The 16,514-nt window shown below is 44.7% G+C and overlaps 1 protein-coding gene across 4 annotated transcripts in view; it reads left to right on the top strand.

Moving 5' to 3' along the window:
• SHROOM2 (shroom family member 2) overlaps nt 1-16,514 on the top strand; it is a 982,778-nt gene that overhangs the window by 289,135 nt on the left and 677,129 nt on the right. For all 4 annotated transcript variants that reach the window (XM_069639121.1, XM_069639118.1, XM_069639117.1 and 1 more), the window contains exon 2: nt 13,271-13,416. In XM_069639121.1, coding sequence (XP_069495222.1) covers nt 13,271-13,416 — 146 coding nt within the window. The remainder of the gene's footprint in view (nt 1-13,270; nt 13,417-16,514) is intronic.

The raw sequence follows: 16,514 nt of genomic DNA, 5'->3' as shown, positions 1-16,514 counted from the left end.
ATACATACGTCAATATAAAGACAACAAATTGTGTCACTAACTTTATTTCAGCATAAATCCATATCTGGATAGAATAAAATTAATAAATTGCATTTGGGTGTTGCTAGATCTGGAAAAGATCCAGCGCTACGCTAATGTCAGGACTCTGGGCTAGCTAGCCTTTTTTTTGTAGCCCCTGATCTTCTATCCGAGGCTACAACCAAAAGACCCAAGACTATAGCCCTCTTAGCCACCCCTTGCCCACCAGCAATGCCTCAGGTCCCCAGGTGATTGGACTAAAGCTAACCTGCATTAAGGGTCCAATCCCTGCTCTTGAAATGTGTGGACTTTGCCGTTATGATGTCACACCCAAAGTGGGTTGCTCCAGAGGAAGTGCAGGGGATAGGAAAGCGAAGGCAAGGCAGAGAGAATCAAGATGGAAGCATCCTCCCAAAACTGTACAGATCCCTTTCTGGCTTACCCTAACTCCTCCCCTCTCAATAGGATCAAAGGCTTTTAGAAATGCATCCCCTGCCGTGAGTCCTGGCTCTCTGTGGATGGGTGTGCCTCTTGGTTTCTGTTCCCAAGCCAGCCTCCTGTGGAGTGGATGTCCGAGGGGTAAGGGTGTTATCTGCGTTTTCGAAGGAACAAAGAGAGGCACCCACAAGGCTACATTCCTGCCAGTAGGGCAGGGTCCAGCCTGTCTGGGGGAACACAAAGAATGCTTCCATAGCTGTATCGAGCCCACACGGCTGAGACATGTGCGATATCAATTTAATGTGGCTGAGATAACTCTAGGGAAAAATGTCATGTGGCTGCGAGAGATGCTGGCCATAATACCTAACTTGGGTATGGCTTACCTTTTCAGTTTTATGTGCCAACAAGATATCTTCAGTGTTGTGTAGTTTTGGGGAAAAGGGTGCATATTTTGGGCGTCACTGCAGATGTAAAGAGGTTAGCTGTGTCCTCCTGAACCTGCTCTGTGCACTAGTAAAGCAGGAGCTACGAATCAGGAGACTGATGCAGCAAGGCACAAGTACGCACTATGCTTTTGGCATGGAGCGTATAAAAAGGGAATCAAAGTATGACCTTTTCCTTTCAGAGATGGAATTACCCACATCATTTTATTATTTAATGAAAATCAAAAAAGCTGGGCTTCCACCACATTGCCAGATGTGAATTCCTCACACACCTGCCAGTCTGCAAAACCCTCCCAGGCTGCATAATGCCAAGGGAGCATGACTCCAGGAAAGAATGGTCCACTTCAGGTAACACTGGCGACCAATGAACCCGATCACTGGGAATCATGTCGCTAACAATGCAGAGAAAGGGAAAGATTGCCCTGTGGATGCCAGGGTGCAGCCACAAAGGAAAACGCACAAAGGACACACACAAACATGCTGCACCTATCCCAAATTTAACAAGGGGGCCAGAGAAGCAAAATGTTCCTTCCTGTTTTGTGCAACATGGTATTACAACTCCTATACCAAAAGACCAAGTCTGTATAAGCATTGAAATATGGTATTCTACTAATATACATGAGTTTTAAATGAAAGAAATATCATCCACCTCTTTTGTACCAGATATCATTTTTACTTGGAAATGGTGATCAAAACAATTACTTTTTGGAGCATTCTGCTAAGATCACATTTGATAGAAAATTGTAAACAATAGTATTAAAAGGAATTGGAATAAACGTGCACTAAACTGTCTTTTTAGTATAGGCATTGCTGGTAATGTTGGAAGGCTCCTCCTTTGTAGCTCGGCATGTCAAAAACTGTATGGTTTACTTTATTTACCTTGTATTTTGCATTGCAGTATTCGTCTCTGTAACGCAATCATCAACTAGTGGCATGTTCAGCTGATATTTACTATATTTCAACTAATTTTGGTGAGAAGTTACCCAAGTTGAAGGTTCTTACAAAAGAACATAACTAACAACATGGCCAAACTTTACAAAATCTGCAAGGAGCCCCGCAATCCAGCTGCAATCTCTGCCCTTCCTAGGCTCTCTGCACCACGTTGTCCTCGTATTTCACATCAAAAACCAAGGGAATCTTGTCCTCACTCTCCTCCACTCAAGCACATAGCCCCTATCTCCCTTGGGTCCTCTCCTTCCACCCCCTCACTCTCCTCCCTCCTGCCCATAGCACTGGATGAGGTCTCTAAATGGTCTGCTACATTAAGGTCTCCTCCTAACATGTGCTCCCTGCTCCTCCAGAACCATTAAGGACAACATCTCCTCTCTCGACCCAGCTCTTACAGACTTCTGTAACTACTTATTGATTTGAAGGCCCAAATAGACTGACTCAGAGATGAGGGCAAAGTAGCTCTCCTCCTCCTACTAGACCTCTCAGCCGCCTTTGACCTGGTGGACCATACAGTCCTATGCAATCACCTGGACTCGGCGGCCCACTTCTCAGGGGAGGCCATAGTCTGGATACAATCATTCCACAGTGACAGGACCATGAGGGTGTTCTCGCCTTCAGCGGCAGCAGACCCGATACCCATCACCTGCGGAGTGCCCCAGGGATCCTGCGTCTCGCCAACACTTTACAACATCTTCACCAAGCCACTCTTTGACGATCTTGACAATCTGGGTATCACCTACACTAACTATGCGGATGATACCCAGATTCTCCTACCACTTAACAGGGATTATGGGGAAGATCTGGCTTTGGTGAACAGAGTCTATAGCATCGTTCAAGCATGGATGGCAAACCACGGCCTCTGCTTGAACGATGACAAAACAGAGCTCATCATCCTGGGCACTGCAGCCCGCATCTCTCAACTCAACCGAAGCTATTCTGCATTTATCATTGATGGGAACACTATTAAGGTCGCTAAAGAAGTAAAAACTCTAGGTTTTTACCTTGACTCGACTCTCTCCTTTACCAAACGGGTGAATTCACTGGCCTCTTCCACAGCCTATACATGCAAATTAATACGAGCCCGTAAACAATTCTTATCAGAAGACCGCTGTCTTATCCTAGCTAGAGCCCTCATCTTATCAAAATTAGACTATTGCAACTCCCTCTTTATAGGGACTTCCAAACAAATAATCAACAGAATACAAGTGCTCCAAAACAATGCACTCAGAGCGGCCCTAAGCATCCAGAGAAGAGCACATATTTCTGAAATAAGACGCAAACACAAACCCAAGAAAAAATCAACCTTAAAACTGCATCCCTCATCCATAAATGCTTAAACAACAAAGCCACCCACTAAATTATAGAACGATTTACTAGAAAAAACCCTACTAGACTCACTAGAACAGTCAGCCCTAATTCCCTTTTAGTGCCCAGATTTAAACTAACCACAATCGGAGGTTCCAGCTTCCCTGTCAAGGCAGCTCTATTGTGGAACTCCCTACCCCAGGCACTTAGATCTGTTTTAACATTCAACAAATTCAGAACAAACACTATAAAATGGCTTACCGAAAATGCCATATAACTGGCACTCTCCCACCCACCACTACATGCATTGCACCTGTTATAGACTGACCTGTTACTATGCAAACGTTAGCTATAAATTGATTGCGTGGCTGCATATTTTTTTGTATTGTACATGTCTCACCCTGTGGAGCCAAGAATTTCCCGTTTTCTGTCATATGTTGTAACTGTAACCTTTCTGCATCTAAGTTGTAAACCTCCTTGTCTTATGCGCCCTGCTACTCGAGGGTCCGGCGTGCACAATAAATAAATAAACAAACAAACTTCTATGCCATTGGCTCTTTCCCTCTGTCCCTCAAGCACTCCCTTTTGCACCCTCTCTTAAAAAAGCAGTCTGCTGACCACTCCTGCCCAGCTATCTATCGCCCTATCACTTCTACCCCCTTCCTGGGTGGAGAAGCTGGCCCTCCCCCAACTGACCCTCCACACTGATCTTGTTGGTTGCCTCCTTGACCATCAGTCTGGATGCTGGCATCCAGAGGCACGGAAACTGCTCTCCTGAACACCCGTGAAACCATGCTTGCAAATCTTTACTCCAACTCTACTGGTGTTCTCATTCTTCTTGATCTCTCCTCTGCCTTTGACACAGTGAACCATTCCATCCTCATAAAAAAAACTCTGTGACACCCTCTGCATCACTTACTGAGGACTGGATTGGCTGACCTCTTTTCTCACTAACCGCCCTTCCCAGTTTCAATTGGACCCTTTCTCTGCCACCACCTCACACTCTACCTTTGGCGTCCCCTAGGGCTTTAGCCTATCGCCATGGCTCTCCAATATCTATCTTGCCTTTCTCACAGCTAATTTCCTCCTCCTCTCCTCATTTCAAGTGTTATGCCGATGACACACAGCTTTGCTTCAAACTGTCCTCCACTACCTCCTCTCTGATCCCTGTCTGTCTGTCCGCCATTCAGGCGTGGTGTGCAGCTACCAATCTCTGCCTTAATGCCAGTAAGATGGAGATTCTTCTGATTGGGACACCTGCGCCCTCTTTTCCTCCTACCCTCTAGCCACCCTCTTTGGGCCCTCTACCCCCTCCATCCTGTAAGGCCAAAAACCTTGGGGTCATCTTCGATTCCGCTCTCTCCTTCATCCCTAAAATCACGGATCTTACCAAGAAGTCTCACTTTCAGCTACACCTCCTCAGAGGCATTCTTCCTTTCCACACCTTCCCCCAGAAGCTCAATGACTCCAGAGCTCTGGTCCTCTCCAGGCTGGACTACTGCAACAGCCACTTTCTCAATTTCCCTCTTTCCTCCCTACCCCCCTCCAGCTAATCCAGAATATGGCTGCAAGATTTTTCCTTGGCCTCAAGCCTAGGGACTGTATCTCTCCAGCCCTAAAATCTCTCCACTGGCTCCCGGTGGCTGCAAGGATCTAATTCAAGACCTTCTGCATTATCCATGAGGCCACCTGGGGCATGGGACCACACTATCTCCATCTTTTCCTCTCTAAATACTCTCTTGCTAGAGCCCTACACTCCTCTAACTCTTTAACTGTTAAACGCTTCTCCAAGCAGAGAGTGGGGGGCAGGTCTCTCTCCTCGGCTTGCGCTTCCCTTTGGAACAGCCGCCTTGCCACTCTCAGACTTGAGCCGGACCTCCTCAAGTTCTGGAAACTGCTAAAAACTCTGTTCTCTACCTCTTTCTTTCTTCCCCTTAACTGCTAATCACCCCACTGCCGCTGTGACTGGTGGCCTGATCCTCATGAACCTCACAGGCTCTCAGGCCCTTCTTCCCAGTCGATACCAGCACCCCCACACCCCACTTCACTGCCCTTGTGAGCCCCTGCTTAGCGGCCCTGCATCCCACTCTTGGGAGTCACCTGCACTAGCACTTAGCCTGAGTATCTCCCCCTTGGCTTTCATTAGGACTTCCCTCCCGGGCATTTCACCAGCACTTGCCCACTCTTCTGCTGCCCCCCCCCTCCCTATCTCCTGCACTTCTCCTCACTGCACTTGCACGTCTGAATGCCACAAGGCCCAGTAGGGCCATGACTGTATTTTACTGTTATTGCCATTGTTATTTTTCCCCTGTTCCCTTCCCATTTAGCCTTATGGCACTTTGAAACACTATTCAGTTGTATAGGCGCCTAACAAAAGCAACAGTAAAATAAACATGGTTCAGGCCGGGATTGCAACATGTGGGTGTCATCGTAAGAATTGTAGTCATTTGATGAACGTCCCTTTCCTTTTTGAATAGTGAGGAGTTTGTCCATGCATGCTTTTGTCACTGAGTACTACTTTGTATTATGTTCATGTGTGGATACTTGGAGAAAGCATCATCGGACAGAGGTGCAAATACACACCGAATAACCATAGTACAGCGATTAGAGTAACTCAGGAATAGCATGGTTAGCTCCTCACAAACCGGTACCAGGAGATGCATTTAACTCCCATACGAAGCAGCAGAGGTGTAGACTGGGTAGGGCCTGAGCAGGCAGGCCTACCCAAAGTATGTAAATGCCCACTAAGCAGTGCTGCGTGGGCATTTACAGATTTTAATATCACTGCGGTGGACCAGTCTACCTTAGCTTCAGGCCCCACTTGTTAGACAATCCTGGCTACCCCTCTGCGAAGCAGTGCCATAGAAATATTGCTATGTTATTCTAATGGTATTTAAATTGCGCACTGTCACCAACAGAGTTGGTCCCCGGGCGCTCTGTGCTATGCGACTGTACATATTTGCTGAACGTTTTGAATAATTCAGGTTAAGTACCGATGTCGGCCATCTTTCATGACATTTGAGAATCGGGCTCTTAAAGCTGTAGTAAATGATGATGCCGAAGAAATTGATCAGCCTGCCCTCGGGCATGTAAATTACTTCAAGGTCATTTGGTAAACAAGCAATCGTATGAGCGGCAGTTTCAATACATATGTCGGCAGACTATCACTCCTTTATAAAGGAATACATGCGTGGTCCTCTGGTAGGTATTTAAAACAACAATGGGACATTAACTTTGTATCCCCACCCCTCTTAATTGATTCATTAAAGTCGAAATGGCCAAATGAGCAATTTCATCGTGCAAGAAAACCCATCCGCTCCTCTTCCCACCCTTATTCACCTACCCCTCTCCTTAACAAGAGACATTAAAAACCACAACCACGGGAAAAAGGGTCGTCTTAGTGCGGCAGTGCAAAGAACACCATGTGAATATGTATAGTCAAGCTGGTGGTGATGTTATCCTTTGCAGCATAACCAAACACAATAGCCCATCTCATAAGTGTCCAATGTGTTCCCTATCCAGTGGTTCAGACTGTCTTGGCTAGGACATGCCATTGGCATTGTGGTGTCGTAGATGGCCACTGGGCATTGATCTACTCCCCCAGAAGGAGGGGGTTAACTTTTTGTTATAACTGCTTGCAGTTTGCACCACACCAGATGCATCTTGTACGCTACAATATAATGTAGGATTGGGTAACCTACTATCTCCTTAATCACTGACCCAAACTCCAAACAAAAATTCCTTTTATTTTATTTTATAGTTCATTTATAACGAGCTTAATACCAGCAAGTGGTTTCTAAGCGAGGGATCGGGATTCGAACCTTTTGTTGCGGCATGTTGTCTTGCTTCCAAGACAAACGCATTGCCCTTGAGCTATCCTTCCTCCCCTTTCTTTCAGACACCCCATCCAAAAGTGCAGCTAGGTTTTAATTGTGCCACTAAACCATAAACCGCTATCCGTTTTATTTGGATAAAATCAGTTGAATTGATCAGCACTATATTGCCATCTATGCATCATGTCCTAGGAGTTGTAAGGTGTTGAGGACAGATGGAGGACTTTTTGGCAGCTCCCCATATTCTTTCCCCATCACCTAATATTTGAGGTTTCCTAAAGTATGTTGCCAGGCAACGGTGGAACAGGATTTAACTGGTGCGCCATGCACAAGCAGTAGTCCATAAATGGCTAAAATTAAGACTCTGGTCCACGCTCTAGTTGCTGAGTCGCATGTTAAACTGGTGTAGGACCCAGTGCCTCTCTTGAAGGTAAAGCTTTCCGCCAGTTTATTGAGTTCTCGAATCCTGCTTACAGCTCTATAATAGTTCATTTACCCTTTTTCAGACAAGTCACTACTCTTGGTGCATCTCACTTGCTTTTACCAGTCAAACTGTCTTGCGCAGCGCTTGTGTGAAGTTTGGGTTCATCTGTCTTATAAAACCCATCCTCTATACAAAACTGTCTCGTACGTCTCTGTGACGGGTTTGCCGTACAGAAAATGCGGTCTCGTCTGGTTCTCTGGCCACATCACGGACCATATGCACTTGCACCGCAATTTCCTTTTTCAATATAGACTAAATAAGCCTGCACCCTTTCAGCCATTTCCCTAATCTGCACAGCCTCAAAGCAGTGCAGGACATTTGAGGAACCCCCCCGCCCTCTGTTTTGGCCTAGAACATTAGCCTCGCTCTGCTTGCTTTTTTTTCTCTTCACATATGAAATCACATCTCTCTGAAGTTTCCCCAAGACGACCTCTAAAACGCATAAAGGGAGAGTCTTGAACATACACAGAACCCACAGGAGGGCCTTATGTTTTAGAACTGCAATTTATGCTGATCGATGAGAGATAAAGTCCCTCGGTTTTATACAATCGTTACTGTTTGTAGTTAACATGGAGTAATTGCCCTCTTAGAATTCACTGTAATAAGAGGCCCTATGGGACCATAAGATACCTAATCTTTTTTTTGTTTCGTTTGCAGATGGGAATTAGAGTTTTAGGTCTTCTGCTTCCCTTAGAGTGTCATATTCAAGATTTCTCCTCAGCTTTTGTATATATTGAGACGCTCAAGTAGGACTGTAGGTCAGTCAGGAGCACCTTCAATAATTGGGTAGGATTCGATAGTTTTGCCACCACATCATCGGCAAATGAGCTCCGCTTATGCAAGTGCCTCCCATTTTAGCCCCTATGCTGTCTCTTATTCGGTTTGTCAATGGCTCCATGGCATGTGCAAATAAGAGGGGTGATATCCTTTTCCCTTAGGAGGTTGACCTTGTCTCTCAACTACTATGAATTCCTAGTTGCACTACTGCCTTTTATTTTTGGCTGATTAATTTTCTAGAACCATAGCTTGTATATTTGGTCTCATCCCGTTCCCTGTTATGGCATTTGATATCCTCCCGGTCAAATGCTTTTGTATATCGAGAGTGAGCCGCTCAACTTGACTGGGGAATCTTTTGGCCTTTGTCAAATTAATAAACCTTCTGATGTAGTCACTGGTGTTCTTCTGAGACACGAATGCTTATTGATCCAGTTCAACACTGGCAGCACCTTTTCCAGCTTTTAAACCAATATAGTTGTGACAAAACTCATCTACGTTTACCAAGTCTATAGGTCTGCGTGACACACAGCTGACGGTGTCCTTGTTGGGTTTTGGACTCGAGTGGATGTGCAGCCTTTTAAAGGACTCCCCATGTAGTTTGCCTACCCTGAATGCACTGAAAACCTCTGGGTCTGCAAGTGTGGTAGAAAATGTTCTGTGAAAGATGCATGTGTACCCATCTGGCCCTGCGTTGGTATTAACTTTGAGACATTTGATAGCTCATAAAATATACGTGTTAATTTGCTGTATGAAGGGTTTGCTCTGCACTTCTAATTTAATTCTGAGGAGTGATGTTTTCCCTGCTCAGCTAGGTCCGCCCGATCTGTCTTATTTTACTATTGGTAGAAATATCTAAATTCGTCCCTTTTTTTTTTTTCCCGTACCTACCATTTTGTCCTGGTAGCTGCAATAGAGGTCTTATTTACCTGGGGCTTCAGTCTGTAGGCAGAAGCTTAACAGCCTCAGTAATCTCATAGAATCACCGCTTCAACCGCAAAAGTTACATTTGTGCTTTAGTCATCTGGGGAGTATTAAGTGGACCCCACACATTCCTTGGCCCCAGAAGAACTTTCCTCAATGGATTTTCGGGATTAATATAAAGAGTAGATGGCCAAGAGCTAAATGGTAACTTCTGGGCATAGGATGTGAGCAGGAGTTACTTCTTGAGAACTAATAATAAATAGCGTGCCGCTAATTTAACTTACACATGGAATGCACACTGTAACAATTGACCGTTGAATACAACCTAAAGAAGGGCTACATAGTGTGCAGCATATCTAACTTCAATGTGATGTTCAAGCAGTGTCTTTGATCGAAACATAGATTCGAAGAGCCGGAGCTGTAATAGCTCCTGCATTTTGGCCTTCACACAGCAAGCAGGAGCAATCCAAAGAGAACTAATAACTAAGGCGTATTGTATCACTAATTTACTTTGTACATGGGATGCAAACTATAACTTATACCATAACATAGGACTTACGAGGCCTTTCATTGCTTGTTGAGGTCCCCCTACTGCACATGTATACACATTCTCAAACACACATAGTTAATGTGACGTAGGATATTTGTGTGGCACCAACTGGCTTGGGTATTCAAAAGTAGGCCCGGTTGCAGTTTGTGTCAAGCTAATCGGGCTCTTCTAGGCTACTGCTAGGTGCTACTATATAGTTCGGCACATGATTAATGCTTGTGTTTGCTTTGCCTCTGAATGGTTCCCAGGCTCCTCTAGCATCTTGTCCATCCCTACCATCAACAGGGCCCACGTGGGTGGCTCCAGCTTCCCATTCATAGCTCCAAAACAATGGAATGCCCCCCCCAAATACCCCAAGGAACGAGACCTCTCGCATGTCCTTCCGCAAAGCCCTCAAAACAAGGCTCTTTATCTGGTCCACACTGCACCCCTAGGTACACCCAGATATCTGTGTCTCCTGTTCCCCTGTAACCTTGGAACCGTAGAGCCCCCAACCCACTCTTTGTAACATTGCACGTTTAACTACGACCTGTCTGGTATTAGTTTCATTGTAACCACGAACCCCAGACAGGCTGTCTTTCCAGGCTCTCTCCTTCCGTCTCCGGTAACTAAGTAAGCCTTGCTCGTAACAGCGCCACGATGCCCGAGGGCTGCTTTGTGCGCTTTATAAATGTGAAATAAATAAATAGCGTGGCCAGCTTCTTGGTCTCCGCTGTATGGCCCAACCGTAGTCCCTGAATCATTCGTGGACAAACGTCGAAGTGTCAAAATAAGCTTTGAGCATGACCAATTCTCTATGGCCCTTTGTCTTCTAATTACAGGTTTAGTCTTTAAGCATGAGGTCTTCCACTCAGAATCACTGTGCCCCTGCATAAGCCGCCCTAGCCCCAGATGGATCCAAATGGGTGCATGATCTCATAGCATAGGGGCTCATGTCCGTTTTCATAAGGCCCATGATGCATTTTTCTGCAATATGAAACATGCTCATCAGAATACAGTGCGGTAGTCGCTGGGTGCAAGCTCCTCCAGGCAAATGTCTTCTAAGCCTGTACGCGAAGCTGGTTTTGAGAGTCACTGACATTGCTTTAGTCAACTGACCTGCCAAGGGGAGTGATCGCTTTCTCATCAGACCCTTACCAATGATGCATTGGCCCTCTTTATCAAACTGAGACTCAGATTATCAAGGGCATGCGCTTGTGCAACAGTTTCTCCAGCGGTGCTTTTTACCAACAACTTTTGGGAATAATTTTGTGGTGTAAGATATATCTTTCAAAAATGTTAGGTCACTTTTCTTTGGGTGCACTCCTTGCAGGAATAGCACGTGTCTGGGTAGTCGGTCTCTATCATTTTACAAAACTGGCACTTTTATCCAGTGCACTAAGCTCCCTAACAGTTAGGTACAAGGTCCTAATCATCCATTACCACTCCCCACAGGTACTCCGGTGGCTATTGCTTTGTGCCTCCTATAAAACGTTTTGTAACTTAGATCCCATGTTGACAATCTCTATAGTCCCTTCACTGCGACTGTTATACTCTCTTCCGCCTATCATTATGAACAGCGGCAAAACAAATTCTCCCAGTGGAGCACTTGGAATGAGTCTGGTTAGAACTTCAGCTTTCAAATAAGAGAGGTCTGTGACCTGCAATGCCATCCTCAACCCACAGCTCCCACAGATATACAGCCTGCTTTGAGGGAAAAGACCCTCGCTCATATTAGATTAACGCTGCCAGATCGGTTTACGTCCAATCTTCCATGAGCAGTCATTTTCTATATTCAGACCGCTTGTGGTCCGCTCTCTGCCACATGATCTTTCGCAAATATGCTCCCTCTAGTGCTTTAAGTCGGGTAAGAAATTGAACGGGGGTTGGGAGTTCGGGGGGGGGCTTGGCTTCCATGATGGGCGTGGCCTGACAAGTACACAAACCATAGTAAGGAACGCAAACCAATATATAAATGTATATAAGCATTTATAGATTTGTTTGCGTACCTTACTATGGTTGGTATACTTTTCAAGCCATCTTTTATAAACCTAGAAATACGTTATATATTTCTGTTTATAAAAGATGGCTTGAAAAGTACACAATTCAAGCCATCGTTTATAAAGCTTTGCCAACGGACAAATCCCAAGGCGTCTTTGTCCTTCGACAAGCTTTATAAATGATGGCTTGAAAAGTACACAATTCCAGCCAAAAATTTTTAAGACTTTGTCAACGGACAAATGTGCCTTGGGCTCGATCTGTGGACTGCAGAGCAGACTAGATCACCAAGCCCAAGGCGTCTTTGACCCTTGGTCAACCTGGGGGATCCATGAAGTTACAGTGACTGGCAGAAGTGCCAGTCAGCCACAGAGTTGCTGAAACTGCAACTTCCAGTTTCAGCGACCCTGTGGCTGGCTGGCACTTCGGTCAGTCACAGCTTGCCTGACATGAAAATGGTGGGCGCATCTCGCATCGCATCGCATCGCGGCTGTGGCCGTGCCGGGACCGGGGAGGCCCTGGCTCAGGCCAACTTGTTGGAGACCGCCAGGGCCTAGCCCTGGCCCACTTAAAGCGCTGGCTCCCTCACCCCCTGATATCCAGTCCCACTCTTTGGTTCTTCTACCAAAAACTGAGCAGATGATTGTTTAATGATGCCTTTTGCATGGTAAATATAACTTCTTGTTCTTTTGAGCTAGTGCCAGGAAACCACTTGGGTTGTCTGTGCGCTTTATAATTCTGCTAAATATTAAGCATCAAGCAGACAGTGTTGCTTGTTTTGTCATTACTGTGGAAGATGGTGTAAATCCTAAGGCATAATGAAAGTCTGAATACCTTCCACCCCCCAAACCTCCCACACAATATTTTTGAATTAGTGATGGTTACCCTGATTGTGACAGTCAGCATAACATGTAGGGTACAGGCTATTATTAAAGAATTATTGAATATGTACTTTGACGCATTTGTTACATTATATTGTGAGATTCCATTCTGGATGCTAAACCTTAGGAGACCTGGTCTTCAGAAGTATGACAACTTGTGGGGGAAGTAGGAATCGGCAAGGTCCTTTTGCTGATGTGAAGAGGGATTACTAATTAAAATGTAAAGCGGGTATAATACTATTCCATGCTCGGTGTGAATTGTATGTACGTCTTAAAAGGTTCAACAGAAATTAGAATGGCCTTTGTAAAACCTATGGGTGATGGGGCTCTTGGATGGCCATATCCTGAGGGCACTCAATTACTCAAATGAAATTCCTAAAATGGACACTCAAACTGCATAATGCATATGTATTCAGTTATTATTTTGTACTGTTGAAAAGGTGAATGCTGGGCGGAAACCGTGATTGTGGTTTGTGTTTGAATTGAAAACAGATTGTTCGTGTCACCGGAATCTGGGCAGAAAGAGGATGTTTTAAACCATGACCTGTGACTCCTTTTACCGAGTTAGCTTGTTATTGGCTGTGAATTGCCGCTGTTTCCGGTTGATGGTGCTTGTGGAAGCAGAGTGGCTGCTGCTGTTGTTGACTTGCCTCAGCAACTCACTCATGAGGGATGCTCTCTTGCTTCTGCAGATTGAGGATGGGAGCAAAGCGGCGGGCAGTCTGCTGGCGGGGGACGAGATCATCGGCATCAATGAGGTGGAACTCTCCGGAATGAGGCAGGAGGCCATCTGCCTGGTGAAGGGCTCGTACAAGACGCTCAAGATGATCGTGAAGAGGTAAGCTCATTGTGACAACACGCGCGCACTCTCACACTATCGCACTTTACTCCGTTAACCCACACTCCAGGCAGTTCTAAACTTAGACGAGGAATCACTGGAGGTTTTTGTCTCTAAAGTAAATGTGTGGTATCGTATATCAAAAATGTGGCCACTGATGGGGTCTCCATATAGTCTCTCAACCGTTTTGCAAAGAGATTGGCTTTGTGGTAGTTTGTAACGTGATGCAACAAATGCATGAATCTTTTATTTGCTTCATAATTGGCACACAGAATTTCCATCAGGAACTATATTACGATGCTAATATAGTAAAACGGATGTGAACCTCCCAGCTGTTGGGTGGAACGTGTACTGAATTCTCACCATTGTCTAAAGGCAGGTGGGATATGATGGAGTTCCCATAAGCTTGGAAGGGGTTCATGTGTCCTGTGGCACACTTTGCTTTTCAATGCCCACTTGGGTGTGGGCAAGCTTCCTGAAGCTTGGAGAACAAAGGTGATCGTTTTTCCTGTGTATTAAAGGCAAGGGGGCATCCCAGGGTGCTGATAGGCCCATTTCCTGGTTATGACTTCTACATCATTTGGCTGGGTGATTCATGCCAGGCTAGGTAATTGGACCACTGAAAACAGGATAGAAAGTAATGCAGAAATGGGCCTTACAACGGAGGGAGGACAGTACATACAAGTTTAAAACTTTTATTAATTTTCTTCAGATAAATTTTAGTTTTGGATTCAGGAATTTAAATGTCCTTAGTAGGTTTGACGGCTGCATTTGATTGTTAATTGGAACCAATTGTGGATTGCAGTCAGGGAGCTGGCAATCTGTCAGGGCTGTGTCCCGGCGCATACCTTTTCCATCCTATATACCAATTCCCTGCCAGCGTTTCCTGATTCGGTTACGCCAGATATTCCACACATTGAAGGAAGGTTAATTCCATTGCTTAGCTATTCAAAAAATGCAATTTTATTGGCTATGCCTCTAGCAGTCCTTACACATTTAGTGGAGTCCTACACTTCATAGATGACCAGTAGAGGTTCAATTGTGAACTCTAAGAAAGAACACCATTGCTGTGTACGATAAGAAAATAAAGTTAAACCCGCAGCATGTAGATTAATAAAAGCTCGAAGTATACACTAAAATTACCTTTTCAGACATACAACTCAATTCTATCACTTCATTGGAGGATCATACTAACAATCCAGCTTTACAAATGATGCACGCCTATGGAGAAATTTTGCGTTTTGCCAAGGATATTCATATACAACCAATGAGACTTGCGCTGTAAATACTCAAGGCAAGATCACTTTCTACTGTGCTGCCTTCTGTGAATATGTAGATGCTGTCACATTGGAAAGGGCCCTGAACAAATTCTTATGTCTAATCCCGAGTCTTCCTTGCTCCGTTTCAACATTTAATGCACACCTACATCTAGGGATGCCTTATTTGATGGGCATTGTATCATTGCAACCTCTTCTTTTTTATTTTGGTTCGTCTTACATAAATGTGGAGGCTATGCTCAACGGGCCCTTGATTTGCGATCTGCGTGATTGTATGGTACTACAGTATTTTAACTTTCCCGTTGATTAACTTTATCCACCAAAATATTTAGATCAGCGTAGAGGGTTCGTACTGGAATACATAGAAAATCATGGGACGTGTTAAAGCTAATATCAAAAGGCTCCACGCAGACAACTTAAAAACTGTCGCATGAGGAGAGACAAAATAATGTAACTGCTGCAGAAGCATCTCTTCCATGGGCACCTCCGGTAGCCGCAGTAGAATGTTTGGTGATGGTAACAAGGTCAGCCACGTGCTCATCCTTCAGAGATTCAGGCGGGGCGTTCTACTCTTCCCAACACAATGCAGAGGTTGGGGTTTAATCAGTGCACCAAAAGCAATGGGGCCTTATGTCTGTGTGGGCAGAAAGGGGAATCTCTCCTACGTTTCACGTTTGTTTTCACTCTGTATAAAGGCATTGGAATTGGAACTTTTGGAAAGTTGTGCACAAGGTACAATCTTAATCCTTGTAGATTGGCAATGAATCAGTAATACTTTGTCCTGGGGGATTTACAGTTTCTCTGTCGCCACAGTTTTGAGAAGAAGGAATACTTTTTTTAAAATTATGTATCTTTGTATATTGAATTGCTGCGAACATGTTTCTTTATTGCATTATGATATGATGTAATATATGATGCACTTTTAGGGATTGTTTATCTGGAATAAAGTATTGAATGAACACAAATGGGGTCACCACCATGTTTAAATTGTAAAATGCAGGACAATCATTAGCGAACAAATTGCAGGAAACATAAAATTAGCTGCACAGCTTTGGAAGTTGATTGAAAGTGCTCATAGCATTTAGGAATTGATGAGGTAACAGGTGGTTGCAACATGCAGGTATTATATATATGAAAGGGAATATTTAAGATCTAATATACTTGACTACAAAGACTCCAAACGAATTACACTTAGCTGTCGCACTCTTTCTTTAGCCAGGGGTGGATTGGCAACCAAAAGAGGCCCTGGAAATAACTTTCAAAGTGGCCCACTGTTACACATGTTGAGCAAGCTCAACCCTTTTCCTATGAGAACATTTGAAAATAAAATACAAGAGGGGCCCAAGGTGCAGGGGCCAACCGGGAAATCTCCAGAGTTCCCTGTAGGCCAGTGCAGCCCTGCCTTTAGCACACACATTTCATTTCCTCCCACATCTCAGATGACATCTAAATGTGGTGTTGCTATGGAAGAGCAAACTTAACCATAACTACCAAAGCACTATATCGTCACTGCTGTAAAGTGTGTGGGCGCATGCATCTGCGATCTTAACCCATTGTGCCACCAGCACTCTAAGAGGTAGACTGACCTTCATTGCACCGAGTTATGCCATCGCTTCCTCAGTTGTCTTTTCGATTTGACAGGATGTGAACAGAAAAGTCTTACATTGTGCACAGGGATCTCTATGCTCGGTTTGTTGAGAGCTTTATTAGCATCTTTGCACAAGATTTAAAAAAGCTAGCCATACTAGTTGCATGGCATTTTCGGTTCCCTCGTCTTGGTGCTGAGATTGCATTAGTATAAAGGTGTCATTTAAAAAAGCC

This window comes from Ambystoma mexicanum, chromosome 7q, assembly GCF_040938575.1.
Source record: "Ambystoma mexicanum isolate Mex_15411 chromosome 7q, UKY_AmexF1_1, whole genome shotgun sequence".
Classification (NCBI taxonomy): domain Eukaryota; kingdom Metazoa; phylum Chordata; class Amphibia; order Caudata; family Ambystomatidae; genus Ambystoma; species Ambystoma mexicanum.
Note: the sequence above shows the minus strand (reverse complement) of the source record. Positions and strands in the feature narration are given on the sequence as shown.